This window comes from Mus pahari, chromosome 9, assembly GCF_900095145.1.
Source record: "Mus pahari chromosome 9, PAHARI_EIJ_v1.1, whole genome shotgun sequence".
In the NCBI taxonomy this organism is placed as follows: Eukaryota; Metazoa; Chordata; class Mammalia; order Rodentia; family Muridae; genus Mus; species Mus pahari.
This window is the reverse complement of record NC_034598.1, coordinates 90,414,713-90,430,789: the sequence shown is the minus strand read 5'-3', so window position 1 is coordinate 90,430,789 and position 16,077 is coordinate 90,414,713. Positions and strand designations below refer to the sequence as shown.

The 16,077-nt window shown below is 43.5% G+C and overlaps 1 protein-coding gene across 1 annotated transcript in view; it reads left to right on the top strand.

Annotated features, from left to right (window-relative positions):
* Positions 1-16,077, top strand: part of Polr3b (RNA polymerase III subunit B) — a 104,876-nt gene that overhangs the window by 34,497 nt on the left and 54,302 nt on the right. The window contains exons 12-13 of the mRNA XM_029542033.1: positions 709-843; positions 12,367-12,528. Coding sequence (XP_029397893.1) covers positions 709-843; positions 12,367-12,528 — 297 coding nt within the window. The remainder of the gene's footprint in view (positions 1-708; positions 844-12,366; positions 12,529-16,077) is intronic.

Sequence of the window (16,077 nt, the reverse complement as noted above, 5' to 3'; positions counted from 1 at the left end):
CAGTCCGCAGAGGGCAGTGGCTGGCAGTCCGCAGTGGGCAGTGGCCGGCAGTCCGCAGAGGGCAGTGGCTGGCAGTCCGCAGTGGGCAGTGGCCGACAGTCCGCAGAGGGCAGTGGCTGACAGTCCGCAGTGAGCAGTGGCCGGCAGTCCTCAGTGGGCAGCGCCTGACAGTCCTCAGTGGGCAGTGGCTGACAGTCTGCAGTAGGCAGTGCTGGCAATCCACAGTGGGCAGTGGCCGACAGTCCTCAGTGGGCAGTGGCCGACAGTCCGCAGTGGGCAGTGGCCGACAGTCCTCAGTGGGCAGTGGCCGACAGTCCGCAGTGGGCAGTGGATGACAGTCTGCAGTGGGCAGCGCCTGACAGTCCTCAGTGGGCAGTGGATGACAGTCTGCAGTAGGCAGTGCTGGCAATCCACAGTGGGCAGTGGTTGGCAGTCCTCAGTGGGCAGCGGCTAAGTGGCATGGAGGACATGGGAAGTGAAGCAGTTACCATAACGTCTTTGAAGGAAAACTAGCTCAGGCAGTAAATGTGGAGATGGAAAGTCCGTATACCTCTTGGGAAGTTTAGACTAGCTGGATTTCCTAAAGTGGTGAGCATTATAACAGTCCGTTGCTTTCTTATTGGAATGTACTAACATTGACTCTTTTCTCGAGGCACCTCAATTTAGGATACACCATCTCAAAATGTTTCTCCGATTTCTGACTTTCAGGTGAAGGAATTCAATTTCCGGGCTAAGTGTATCTACACTGCAGTGATGGTGCGAAGGGTGATCCTGGCCCAAGGAGACAACAAGGTCGATGACAGAGACTATTACGGCAACAAGCGACTGGAGTTGGCAGGACAGGTACTTCAATGGTTTTCATGAAGAATTTTATTTTCTTTGATAAAATTAGTTTTGTTGTCATTTTAGATATGAACACATCCCAATCTAATAGAGTCTGTGTGTAGTTTGAAGTATAATTTTTCACAAGTTAGATTGTTTTCTTATTGTGAAAAGTCTGTGTTCCAAATATTCCTGTAATGTGTTGTGACATCTTTTGTTGAGATGTTTACCCTTGTTCCCTGTAATGTTGGAAGTGCAGCATGGCTTTGAGTGATATAATTTACTCAGTTAACAAATATTTCTTAGACACCTTTATATTCCAGGCTTACTCCTAGGCGCTGGTGCTGGGCATACAGGAGGAAGATTGTGTGTGTGTGTGTGTGTGTGTGAGAGAGAGAGAGAGAGAGAGAGAGAGAGAGACAGAGACAGAGACAGAGACAGAGACAGAGACAGAGCCTGCTCACACCATGTGTACATCAGGTGCCCACAGAGGCGCAAAGCCTCAAGTCCCCTGGAGTCACAGGCGGTTGTGAGCTGCCCTGTGTGAGTGCTGAGAATCCTCTGTCCTCTGCAAGAGCAGGAATGTCTCCACTTCTGTGCCATCTCTCCAGCCCCAGCTCATCTATTAAACTGTATGAGCTGATCAGCTAGGCAGAGATGGGATTGCTAGAGTTTACACGTTTGGATTTCATTTTCCATGTGTTGTGAACTGGATTTTCAATAGCAGACAGGTTTGGAGATAAGCAGGCCAAGAATGGGCTGGCCTGGGAGGTGAGAGCAGTGATCCAGGGGGCGGATTGCCAGCTGGGAGGAAAACACATTCCACAGCTAAGATTGATTTTTTTTTTTTTTTTTTTACTACATTGAGTGTGTGTGTGTGTGTGTGTGTGTGTGTGTGTGTGTGTGTGTGTTGGCATGTGTATGTGTATATCATGAAGGTTCAGGGGTCACTTGCAGAATGGTTCCCCCCTTCCATGATGTGGGTCCTGGGAATTGATCAGGCTTGGCAGCAAGTGCCTTTACCCACTAAGCCATCTTTCTAGCCCCACGACTAATTTGAAAATTAGAATTCAGGAGTTAGAACAGTTTTAGACTTGGGAAGAGTCGGGAATTGGGGAAGCTGTTTGGTTAAAGGTTAGCACATTCAGAGCAACTACTCACTCTGAAGGGATTCACAGTATTCCTGCTACTAATCCTCATTTCCACCACTTTTCTATTAAAAAGACCAAGCTGTTAAGTGAGTCCTTAAAAAATGGGTTGTTTTCAAAAGAAGTCACTAGATATGTACTCACTGATAAGCGGATATTAGCCCAGAAACTTGGAATATCCAAGACACATTATGGAAAACAGAAGAAAATCAAGAAGGATGACCATTTGTGGATACTTCATTCCTCCTTAGAATAAGGAACATAACTCTCATGAAAGGTTATAGGTACAGAGACAAAATTTAGAGCTAAGATGAAAGGATCGACTATCCAGAGAGTACCCCATTCGGGAGTCCATCCCATCATCAGCCACCAAACCTAGATACTAATGCTCATGCCAGCAAGATACTGCTGAAGGGACCCTGATATTGCGGCCTCTTGTGAGGCTATGCCAGTGCCTGGTAAACACCGAAATGGATGCTCACAGCCAGCTACTGGATGGAACACAGGGTCCCCAATGGAGGAACTAGAGAAAGTACCCAAGTACCTGAAGGGGGCTGCAACCCTGTAGGTGGAACAACAACAGGAACTAACCAGTACCCCCTGGGTTTGTGTTTCTAGCTGCATATGTAGCAGAAGATGACCTAATCGGCCATCAGTGGGAATAGAGGCTCCTTGGTCTTCCAAACTCTATATGACCTAGCACAAGGCAAGGCCTGGGCCAAGTTGTGGGAGTGGGTGGGTAGGGGAACAGAGGTGGGGGGAGGGGTATGGGAAACTTTCGGGATAGCATTTGAAATGTAAATAAAGAAAATAATAATAATTAAAAAAAATGGGTTGTTTTGAGGACTACAGAAGGGAGTAAGGATGAGGCTACAGAGGATGTCCTGTTGCTTAAGAAATGAAAGTTAAAAAGAGGACTCCCATGAGCGAGAACACATAGCTTAGTGAACAGCATAAGCACAGAGCAGGTATTGTGCTGGCAAGAATGTATAAAAACAATAGCTGCTGGTACTCACCCGTGGGATGAGGCTGGGAAATGGGCTTCAGCTTTAGATAACAGAGTTGTCTCCACTGGCCCAGTGAGCTTTCCCTCAGTCTGACTGTCACCAGAGGGTTGCCAGGCCGGCTGCCAGTAGGTGTTAGCAAAACCTACTGATTTCAGGCTTAATCTTTGCACCTACCTTTTCTTTTTTGGTAATGTGTTCATTATTTGTTGAGCATTACTCCGTTCTTTGTCTGCAATTTTATTGTTTCTAAGGCAGCTTGCTTTGTATGAGAGAGATATGGAATAGCACCAAAATCCAGCACCCTGGAAAGCCAGGGATTTCCGTCCAGGGACAAAAGAATGCCGTCCTGACTTCAGAGATTGCCTAATCCCAGCTGTTCTGATAATGTAATTAAGGCTGCCTAATGTCTTTAATTTTGCAACCAGTTTGTGTGAAAAGGAGAATTTGGCACTGTGAAGGCTTAAACACTAAATAGCAATCTCAAGGCGCCTAATTAGAATTCTCTGACATTAAGCTAATTGGTGAAACTGTATTTCAACGGCTTAACTTCTTTATTAATTTTTTTTAGCATTTTCATTGAAAATCAATTGATGAGCTGTCAGCAGTTTTCCCTGAAATATGATTTTCTCAATGGTGTGTCTGCCTTCAGCAGGAGGAAAGGCCTCAGTAAGAAGTGTTAAATGTTAGCGCAGCTTCCTACCCTTGTGCTCATTTTACTTCCAACCCAGGTCTTGTGCTTCATTGTACGGCTTAGCCTTGCAGCCTCTCCTTGCTCTGGTAACTGGACAGCATTATTTCTCTAGAGTTGAAACTTTAGGAGAGGAGAAATGTATTCCTGTAACAGTTTTGTTGAATATAGGTTCCTATTCATTAGTGTTTAGCACTGGGGACATTTTCTTGTGTTTGAATCAGGAGGCCACAAAAGATTCAGCTGGGATCCCAAAACACTTTTTCATAATTTGAGACAAAAGCAGCTAAGTGTAAGGGGCTAATTAAAAGGAGCGCTGGGCTTCTGCGGTCTGGTTAAGGGCACTTGATTCTGTTCAGGATGCTTATGCAGGTTCCGTTGCCCTGCCCACAGGAAGTGGCCGGAGCTGCTTCTCTAGCCCTCACCCTCTGCACCTGCTTCCACTCCCACGTTCTTTCTTCCCATGAGTGAAGCTGCCGGGCCTGGCTGTAAGAAAGGATTAAGTGCTCAGAGAGGAAGTTTTCTTTTAGAACACTTTTGTAAATGCAAGTCCAGGACCCTGGCTTCCTGATTTGCAGGCTTGGCTTTAGTAGAAAAGTAGATGGATGTGTCCAACTTAAGAGGGACGGCATTTAAAAATGGTCCAACTTTGGATAGTTGTCTTGCAGTTAAGGAAGACTTGGTTGTTTGGATTAACTCTTCACAAGTCTGCTTGCCTGTTTAAAACACTCAGGAGTATAGTCGGGTGGGATTCAGTGAAACTTCAGCATAAATGTTTTCAATGAATCTCAGAATTCTTCTTTAAGTGAGCCATTGAAATGTTTTGCTAATTTACCTAAGTCACAAACAGATTTGTTGAACTTTTTTCTTCTGTTAATAAAAGGAAAATTTACGTGGAAAATGTGAATATAATTGTGAATGGAGATTGGTGTTTGTAGTATCTACTGCATTTATTATTGAAGAAGTATGCCAGCTCTCTTTCCCAGTGTAATAGCTACCTAGTCTTTTCTGTCCGTGAACTTTGGATTCCAATCGTTTGGTTCTCTGTTGCTTGCCCTAAGCAGCAGCTCTGGTTTCTTAGACCTCACGGTTTGTGTGTCAGGCATTCAGGTGGAACTGGGCTTTTTGCCTGTGTCATGTGCTGCTGGGGGAGGACAGCTGTTGGTCATCTAGTAGATGACTAGAGGGTGTGCCGAAGAGCAAGGCCCAGTGGGGATGCAACCTCTCAGGGCTGACTTTCTGGTGACTTCACAGTTGATAAGAGTTCTCATGGGCAAGACTGAAACTCTATGACTTAAGGCCTAGACGCACAGGTGCACTGTATCAAAATGGTCACAAGCCCTGTCCGTATTTAGGAGCCAGGGGCCCAGCCCTATACCACATACAGTTTTTATAGTTCAGGGTTACCCAGAGATTGGGGCAAGGTGTATTTCTATAATTTGGAGTTACTCCTTGTGGCTCTCCTGTCCAGGACTTGCTCTTATTCTCTAGCTGTTTATATTTATTACCTGGGATTGCATTTTCTCTGGTTCTTTGTCCAGTAAACCCAAGAGGAGAAGTGAGTGAGTCCTGGGGGGTGGGAGGGGAGTCTCTGCAGTTTAGCCCCTCATCTCCTTTTCATAGTGTGGCTCACTCCTAGGTGAAAAGTCTTAAACAAGAAATGGAGCCAGTCTTTGCCTACTAGTGCCTTCAAAGATGACGATGCCCTGCTTGTTCAGACGTGAGCTCTGTCTGCAGGCAAGTCTGTCCGTAAGGTGCTGCTGCCCTCTAGTTCTGAAACAACCATTTTACATGGTTTTAGCACTCCCTCTTCTAGCCATTTTCTTGGTTTTCAGGACCAAAGTATGTGAACTTCGTTATTTAATAAGCACTTATTTTAATGTAATTCTTAGCAAAAATTAAAGATATACACATAGACATTATGAAGGATACTGATAAAATGAACACCGAAAGCTTTCTTAGCTTAGCCTGTTGCCAGCACCATTCCATTTACCTATTGCTCATCTCTCCTCTCTCTGCTCCTAGAGAGATATTTCCTTTTGTTATTGCTTGATTAATTACAGTGCTTCTTTTGTTTTCATGGTTTGTTTCTGTTACCTTTAAGTTTGCATATGTATGTGAGCATGTGCACATAAGCACAGATGCACATGAAGGCTGCATGCGCTAGACTCCCTGAAGCTGGAGTTCCAGGACAGTGTGAGCTGCTGACTCTGGGTGCTGGGACTCAGGTCCCCTGGAAGGGCAGCACACTGCTCTTAGCTGTTGGGTTGTGCCTCTGGCCCTGATTGCAGAATTTAAAACCTTTCATTATAATATATGTTTTGTTTATTTTTGAGCTTTATAAAATAAATTTATATCATATAATTATTTTTGAGATTCAGTAGTATTGTGTATCACCATAGTATATTTTTATTTCTGTATTATATTCCATGAAATATACTGTTCTGCCCTGTGTACCAGTAAAGAACTGTGTATACTTCCCTTTTCCTCATCCTAATCTTGTTCTTCCCATTTCTGCTTCCTAGCAGGAAGACTGTGTTCCTGGAGTCAGTTGCAAAGTGTGTGTGCATTGCCTTGCTGATCATTCCTGGTCCTCTCCACCATGGCTTCTGCCCTGACTTTTATGAGTTTGTTGTTCTGGTGGTTCCAGAGTAACGCCTTGTATGCCTTTATTTGCATTCCGTACTTGCCGTATGAGATTATGCTCTTTTTCTGTTGTTGTTTTGCCTCTGCTTTGAAATAGCTTGTTTGCATTTGCTCAAGGAGACATTTTTGTATGTTTTAGGTCCTATTTTTAACTAGTTATATATGCATAGCTATCATCTGTCTCCTAGTGTAAGTTGTTGTTGTTGCTCTTCTTCTTTTGTTTGTTTGTTTGTTTGTTTGTTGAGACTGGGTTTCTCTGTGTAGCTTCAGCTGTCCTGAAAGTCTGTAGACCAGGTGGGACTCAAACTCAGAACTCAGAGATCTGCCTGCATCCTCCTCTTGAGTGCTTGGATTAAAGGCCTGCATGTATTTTTTTTTTCTTTTTTTAACTTCCTGATACCTTTTGGCATGTACCAATTTGTGGTCAGCCTTGCTCACTCTGCTTTTTAGTATTTTTTGGTTTTTTTGTGAAATAAACATCTTTGGCATTTGTTCTTTACACAATTCTGTGTGGTGAAAAGAACCCCAGGTCAGGACTGCGAACTTATCTTAGTTGGTAGAGTATCTGCCTAGCACACCTGTAGTCCCAGGACCACAGTAACACAGTGTGGTGGTGCATTGCCTATAACCTTGGGAGGTGGAGACAAGAGTGCTACACCCACTCTTGCCCACCTACAACCAGAAACCCGTTCCGCGCAGATAGAAGACCCAAAAGAGGATCATCTGTGGCACAAGAGGGTCAGAAGTTCAAGGTCAGGGGCTGGAAAGGTGGTTCAGAGTTTAAGAGCATTACCTGTTCTTCCAGAGAACCGAGATTGATCTCCAGCTTCCATGGCATAACTCACAACTGTCTGTAAATCCAGTCCCAGGGTTTCTAACACTCTCTTCTGGCTTCAGTGGGCACCAGACACTCATGTAGTACAAAGACACACATGCAGACAAAATAAAAGTAAAATAAACTTTTTAGAGTTCAAACTCATGCATACTATATATAGAGCAAGATTAGAAGCCAGTCAGGTATGACACCCTGCTTCAAAAAGAATAAAGGAGGAGGAGGGTGAAGATGACGATGATGGTGATGGTGATGATGATGATTGTCTTGTTAGGGTTTTACTTCTGAGAACAGACCAATGCAAGTCTTATAAAGACACCATTTAATTAGGGTTGGCTTACAGGTTCAGAGGTTCAGTGTTAATTATTATCGAGTTGGGAGCATGGCAGCATCCAGGTAGGCATGGTGCAGGAGGAGCTGAGAGTTTTACATCTTTATCTGAAGGCTGCTAGTATGATTTCCAGGCAGCTAAGATGAGGGTCTTAAAACCCACACCCACAGTGACAAACCTACTCCAACAAGGCCACACCTACTCTTAACAAGGCCACACCTTTTAATAGTACCACTCCCTAGGCCGAGCATATACAAACCATCACGATGATGATGATGATAATGATGATCCATTTTCATTTTTTCCAGATGGGTAGCCTGTTGTCCCAGAGCCATGTGTTGTAATGTGTTGTAATGTGTGCAGAGACTGTCTCAAGGCTGTGTGCTGTCATGTGTGGCAATGGCTGTCTCAAGGCTGTATTCTAGGCCTTTGCTTAGACTTCTCTCGCCTTTCCACAAGGCCTGGCCTTTATGCTCTTGGATTTTTCTTATAAATCTTAGAATTACTCTGCGAATTTTCATACAAAATTTTCTCAGGATTTTCCATTAGATAAAATTTTGAGAAAACTAGTAAACTTAAAATATTAGTCTCTTTATTCATAAATCTTATTTAGGTTTCCTTTCTCTTCCATTAAAGAGTTCTAATTTTCTTTAATGAAAGTCTTATACCCTCTTTAAAACAAAACAAAACAAAACAAAACCACCACCACCACCACCAAACCTTTTTATTTCTGAAGGTGGAGAGATGGCTTGGCCGCTGCGGGTGTTTGCTGTCCTTCCAGAGGGTCAGAGTTTGGTTCCCAGCATCTCTTCAGCATCTCAGGACCACCTGTAACTCCAGGCGTAGAGGATCTAAGCCTCTAAGGGCCTCCCATGGTCATGTGTGCTCACACATAAATTCAAATAAGATTTTTCAAAAGATTTATTTCTAAGTATCTTTGAGAAGTATTTCAGTAAAAATATTAACATGGAAATCTTCAAACATATAAACATAAAATGGTAAAATCAGCTCTCATATATTCAGTGATTATAGAAGTTCATCTTGTTCTGTTTGCATCATCCTCTGGAACACCCAAATCCCCCCCGGTTCTCAATCGGATTGTTCAGACAGATTACAGTCATCAAATTATTTCAGTATCTCAGATAGAAAAGTACATTATGTGGACATAAGATATATCTCTAAAGGATAGAGCTGCTTAAGTATCATTTTCAGACCTAGGCTTTTGAAAGAGTAATTTCTTATTATTATTAAGGATCTGTGAGCTATTTATTATGGCTCACTTGTTGCAGTTGGTTGATTTGTATATTAGGTTCCTTTTGATTGAGTGTGTGTGTGTGTGTGTGTGTGTGTGTGTGTGTGTGTGTTTCAAAAAAGAGTAAATATTTTGTTCTAAGGAATTTCCTACATTCTAGGTTTGGCTGGTAGCTCTGAAGAGAAATAGAATCAGGAAGGAGGAAATAATTAATTAATTGACTAATTAATTAATTACAACAATGGCTGATGTAGTTACAAATACACTGAAAGTCTATGATATTCTGTGTGCAAACTGGAGAACCAGAGAAGTCAGTGTGTGGTCTGTCTTATATCTAGAGAACTGACCACAGCCAAGCCTGTGCTACATATCAAAGCCTAAAGCCACAGGCCTGAGAACCTAGGGTCCACTGCTGTGAATCCAGGACCCAGAACTGGGGAGCCAGTGCCCTGCCTGTAGCACAGGAACTAGGGACGCAGAGAAGAACTGTGCCTTTCTGTTCTGTTTAGGCCCTCCATGTTAGATAACTCCTGCCCACGTCAAGTAAAAATGAAGGTCAACCTTTTTCATTCAGTTTACTGGTTCAATGCTAGTCCCTTACAGAAATGCTTTGAGAGAATTGACACCTAAAATTAGCTCTTACATATTCTTACTAAGTGTTTGTTGTAGTGGGGAAAGAATCCAAACTCTAAGCCACTGAGCTACTCACTTAGACCTGTTTGGAGATTTTGGGGTGGTTTGTGGGGTGTGGCAGGATCTCGTTGTGGCTCAGACTGGCTTTGAACTCACTGCATGTCCTAGGCTAGCCTCCTCTTCCTGCCCAGGTGCTGGGGTTGCAGAAATGTGCCATGACACCCACCCTCCTGAGGATGTGTATCTTCATGTGTGAACATGCCGAACTGGGAGTTTGTAGATGATGCTCTTGAACATCCCATGTGTCATGTGTGAACATGTCTAACTGGGAGTTTGTAGATGATGCTCTTGAACATCCCATGTGTCATGTGTGAACATGTCTAACTGGGAGTTTGTAGAGACCAGATAGATGCTCTTGGTCATTTCTTTTTCTGGCCGGGCAACTTGATAGGTGATGGGGTGTGTCCTGTCAGGAAGAACGTGCCTGGTAGTGTCTCCTCTCTGTGCTGTCCAGGACGGTGACTGGGTTCAGGTGCTGGAGTCCCGGCTCTTCTGTTTTAAAATGGACCAGGTTTTCTCCTGATGGCTCTCTCAGGTGATGACGATTAGTTCCATTTTTCACTATTTTCTTTATGATAATACTTTTCATCATCATCTCTTTGTTTCTATTGAGACATAATTTATATGTGGAAGGTAAGAAGAAATGCTAGCAATAATTTTTTTTATTTCTCTTTTTTTTTTGCTAGCAATAATTATTTAAAAAGACAAAAGAAAGACATTCTCACTATGTAGTCCCATCTGGTACAGAACTCGCAGAGATCCACTGCGTCTTCCTCCCCAGTGCTAGGATGAAACATGTATGGCAACACACATGGCCTCTAAAATGATTTTTAAAAAAGAGTTTACAGAAGAATAATTTAGTTCTTCAGTTTGTTGCAGAGACAGTGAAATGTGTTTTAGTTTCTATTTTTTACTTAAATTTGACATTGGCTTCTCCATTTTTCTTAACATACGAGTAATCAAATAAGTGACTGGCAGCTTTTAAACCAAGACTGCATTTGAATCTGTAGGACAATGTAGAGAGAACTAACTTCTAAACAGTCATTTACACAGGTGACTGTGGAGATCTCCTATTGAGAGTCCAATCATTTCTCTTGGCATTATTTAAAATATATTTGCTTTCTGTTTACTGGACTTGTATCTTGCCAGCTTGCTAAAATGACGTCTTCTTCATAATGCAGTTTCTTTTAGAGTCCCTGTGATCTTCTCTGTCCATGATGTGCTATCCTCAAGTAAAGACAGCTTCCCATTATTGATACCCCCCTTTGCCCCATTGAACTGCATGCCTCCTCCACTGTTGGGCTGAGTAGAAATATGAAGATAGCTGTTCTTCCTTGTTCCCAGTTTTGTAAAGAAAAGTTTTCCGTTTCCTGACCCCTAGGCCTCTGCTGTGTAGCTGTGCAGTGATCCTTGGCCTAAGCAGGTTTCCTGCTCCTCCCCCAAGGAAGCTGGATTTGGGACCCACCCCATCCCTTTGGCATTGCATCTGCATTGCACCTTTCCCTTGACATTAGTGACCAGAACATTGCTGGTCTTCCTCCAGTGGCAACCTGCTGTTCCTTGTTTGTAGGTGCAAGGCTTGTGGATGGCAAGGGAGGGTCCCTCTTCCACCTCTGCCCTTCTCTGACTGCAGGTTGCTCTGGCCTCCTGGACGTGCTAGACAGGAGGTCTCCTGACCCTTGCCCAGCTGCTTACACATTGCTCCATATGCAAGAAAATATGGGGGGCTAGATAGAGTTCAGTTGCCTTTGTCCCAACAAAGATGTCTTTCTCATGGCGTCTCTTACTGTTTCTTGAGCAGTCTATGGGGGGAAGACAATAAAACTTGTGAGTGTTAAAGATTAAAGAATTCTAAACTCACAAGATAATCCCCATTTGGCCTTAAAGTCACCTGTAGGACTTGGACTGTGTCTTTTGTGGTCCCCTGTTCTTGTACTACGTGCCTGTGCCTTCAGACATGGGGGTTCCTGGAGTTTGAGCCTCATTTGAGAGGAAACACAGACGAGGCTTTGTATATGATCTCTTTCCTTAAGGGTTTTGTTTTCCAGGCCTTGCCATGATGTACTAGTCTTTTGTTCATTTTCATTGGTTGCTAATATACTCGTATAAGGCTATCTCAGCTGATCTAAATATTACTTGTATAGGTTGGAATTTATAGCTGATGCTGGTGGTACTGTGCTTATACAGCTAAATGTAGATTTCAGTAGGAAACTGATCCCCCAACCCTGGCCCCCACCCTCTGACTCCCACTCCCCCACTCCCACCCTCACCCCCGCCAACACACACACCTCATTTTGTTTGTTTGGGTCAGGGTTTTCTCTGTAGACCAGGCTGGCCTCGCTTCTGGTGACTTGTTAGAAATGCCGGGGACTGTGCTTCCTGACCTGCTGAATCAGAAACTTCACCTCCTTAGTGTACAACTGCACCTGCCAGTGCTGAAGCCACCGCTGCTCTGGAGGGCCGCGCTGGAGAGCAGTGCTGTGCCAGTTTTCTAGGGAGCTGTGGCAGTTTGCTTCCTACCAGTAGTAAGGAGAGCTAGCATCCTGGCTTCAGTGTTCTCAGATCTGTCGTCTCCGTGCCTTTCTTTGTAAATTAGAAGTCAGATGTCTGTTGGTATCACCTCTGTCCTTATTCAGCGTTCCTACAGTGTTTGACATATATTCCTCAAAAGGTTGAATTTTTACAAAAATATATTGTTTTCTGTTTTAAATTTTGTCTTTGTTTGTTTGTTTGTTTTTTGAGACAGGGTTTCTCTGTGTAGCCCTGGCTGTCCTGGAACTCACTCTGTAGACCAGACTGGCCTCGAACTCAGAAATCCGCCTGCCTCTGGCTTCCAAGTGCTAGGATTAAAGGCGTGCGCCACCATGCCCTGCTAAAATTTGTCATTTTTTTTAAACCAGGTCTTTGATTAAGACCTAAGCTTAATTGTTGTGTACTTTTCTTCTAGCTCTTATCTCTTCTTTTTGAAGATTTGTTTAAAAAGTTTAATTCAGAAATGAAGAAGATTGCAGACCAAGTGATTCCTAAACAGAGAGCAGCCCAGTTTGACGTCGTGAAACACATGCGCCAAGACCAGATTACCAATGGCATGGTCAATGCCATCTCCACGGTGAGTCTCCAGCCTGCCTTGCACTCTGTGACACCATTGAGTGGACTAGAAATGGAATAGACTCTGGGGACCCATGTGACAGAGGTAGAGATCATAAATGATACATTTACATGGCAGACACATGAGAAAATCGCACGTTCTCTGAAATTAGTGTAAAGGTTAAGGCCTCTCAGTAGGAACCCCTAGGCCAGTGGTCTCATTCATAAGTTTAAGTAACTTCTATTCTTTCTTTCCTATTTTCCTTTAATTTTTGCTGTTATTACTTTTAGTGTTTTCCTATTTTACCTCTATGTTTCTTTTTTTTATTATTATTTATTTATTTATTATATTTAAGTACACTGTAGCTGTCTTCAGACACTCTAGAAGAGGGCGTCGGATCTTGTTACAGATGTTTGTGAGCCACCATGTGGTTGCTGGGATTTGAACTCCGGACCTTTGGAAGAGCAGTCGGTGCTCTTACCTACTGAGCCATCTCACCAGCCCTAGGTTTCATATTTTTATTGTCTGTTAAGTTCCTACTGTGCTTAATTCATAATTAGATTATCATGGTATGGAGAAAAACAGCATAGGATTGCAGGGTTCTGTGGGTCCTGCATTGCGGGCATCCCTGGGGCCTTGGAGCAGTTCCCCAGGGATTAGGAAGGCCTACCAAACAACTTCCTGCTAAATTATAGCTCCTGCTGTGTGGCAGTGTGAAAAGTTCACTTATAGGGACAGGAGCAATTTCTTGGTTTAACTATCAGCAGTCATTCCGCTCATGGCTACTCGTCTCCATTTTTCTCCTATAATGAAATTGATGTATTTCAGACAGATTTCTTAGTCGGCAGCTTTTGTCCAAAGCCATACATAGGCATCTTATTTCAGAACAGCATTTATATCCTTCAGAGAGCCAGCTGGGCACTGAGCCTGGTCCCCTGCAGCTGCTGTGTATTTAGGGTCTGCCTGGCAGTTCACGAAAGGTTATCAGATCGGTATCTGTTCCCTTTTAAAACTCACAGCAGCTATAGGTCTGTCTGATCAAGTCTGCCTCCCATTTGATGTGCCAGACGCACAATTAGTTTTATGGATGGGATCTTGCCCCAACAAAGATCAGTGTGGTCCCGCACGTTGACTCCCATAACCATGAAACATTAGTGTGGAGTGTAGACTTGCCTCAGTGCTCAGCTTCAGCCATTTAGTGGGTCTACATAGGCAGCTACAGTAGCTGTGCCTTTGACACATTAACCTCCTGTGGTCTAGGTTCTCCGGGTAGAAGAGCCTGCAGCGTTGGGCATGCTCCTGCCAGGATTGCTTTCTGTTCCTCCAGACCATGTTTTTTCGGCCTTAAGAACATGGCACTGTTCTCTCAGCATGACACTGTTTTGTCTTTTTTTGTTTGTTTGTTTAAATCAATTAATTAATTTTTTTACACTCTATATTTTATCTCCTCCCCCCATCTACCCTCTGACTGCTCCATATTCCATACCTCCTCCCCACCCCCTCTAAATTCCTTGAGCCTCTAGTCTCTTGGGGGTTAAGTGCATCACACAGACCTGGAAGTCCTCTACTATATGTGTGTTGGGGGCCTCCCATCAGCTGGTATATGCTGCCTGGTTGGTTCAGTGTTGGAGAGATCTCGGGGGTCCAGATTAATTGTGACTGCTGGTCCTCCTACAGGATCGTTCTTCTCCTTAGCCTCTTTCAGCCTTCCCTAATTCAACCACAGGGGTCAGCTGCTTCTGTCCATTGGTTGGGTGCAAATATCTGCATCTGACTCTTTCAGCAGCTTGTTGGGTCTTCCAGAGTATGGTCATGCTAGGGCCCTTTTTGTGATCGCTCCATAGCCTCAGTAATAGTGTCAGGCCTTGGAACCTCCCCTTGAACTGGATCCCACTTTGAGCCTGTCACTGGACCTTCTTTTCCTCAGGCTCCTCTCCATTTCCATCTCTGTAATTCTTTCAGACAGCAATAATTATGAGTCAGAGTTGTGACTGTGGGATGGCCCTCCTTCCTGCTGGAGGTGGGCTCTATAAGTTCCCTCCCTCTACTGTCAGGCATTTCATCTAAGGTCCCTTCCCTTTGCGTCCTGAGAGTCTCTCATCTCCCAGGTCTCTGGTGCATTCTAGAGGGTCGTCCCCCCCCACCCTCCTATCTCATGAGGTTGTCTATTTCCATTCTTTGTGCTGGCCCTCAGGGCTTCATTCCTTTTCCCTCGCCCAATACCAGATGAGTTTCCCCTCTCCCTCTCCCTTTCTACTCTCTCCCCCACTCTTCAACTTTCCCTCCCAGGTCCCTCCCTCCCTCCCAACTTGTGATTGCTTTCTTCTCCCTCCCAAGTGGCAAATTCATCTGGAAAGGCAAAAAACCCAGACTAGTGAAAACAATTCTTAACAATAAAAGAGCAGCTGGGGCACCAGCATCCCTGACCTCAAGCTGTACTGTTTTGTCTTCTTGACCACCTGAGTATTGAAAGCATTAGGCCTGTGGCAGGTGTGTCCTGATCTGAGGGGACCCAGGAGTGTACCCCCAAAAGAACACTGTCACTAAGATAGCTTTACTGTGGAGCGGTTTCAGGCTCTGTCTCGTCCTCTGGTTTGTTCCTTCACTGCCTTATGGTTTGCTCCTGCAGAACAGGAGAAGAAATTCTCTCAGCTTCATTTCCCACCTACTTCCTATTGCCAACAGGCTGCCTTGTGTTAGCTCTGTGCCGAATATTTCCCTGAGAGCTCTGGTCATAGGTCTCCAACCAAGGATAAAGGTAGCCAACTGCGCACGCAGCACCCAGACATCCATCCCAGATGTCTGTTTGCCTGCTCTTGGCTTTTATGGTGTCGAGCTTTATGCCTAGAATTTACCACTTTTCCACACTGTCGAAAAATTAAAGGTTCCAAATAAATAGATTCTGAGTTTAACAAAGTAAAACTTTGACTCACGAGGGACATGCCCTGACGTCATAATGTAGTATAAACCATTATTGGATCTCAAAAAACCACACTAGTTTTCCTGCTTTGAGAACTCTAAATCCGGGATCCATAAGTGCTGTTCCTGAAATTGAATTGAAAAGTTTGTATTATCTGCCATCTGTGTTTTCCAAGAAAATATTCACAACTTTCATCTTGTTCTTCCAGAGGAAGCACCCTAGCATATACAGATTTCCTCTATGAAGTCATGAAGATAATTGGGTCAAGGCTTTTTTACCCTACTTTTCCAATATATACTATTTTTACACTGCTATGTGTTCATATTTTGGGAGAATATTATTTAATGTATTCAACTAATATAACCAAAAAATTTATAGTTACAATAATCTGACATATTTTATGGGAGATAAAATTAACATTTAAGGTTTTACTCATGAAGTCCATCTTACTTTATTAATATTTCATGTTAGCATGTCATAGTTTGTTATTTAATTTTTACACTAACATAAATCTATTTTAATATTAATATGACCACAGAATTGTTTCTTGATTTGACAACATAGTATTTCTTTGTAAAGATTTTTTTGTTTCTTTGTTTGTTTTTTCGAGACAGGGTTTCTCTGTATAGCCCTGGCTGTCCTGGAACTCA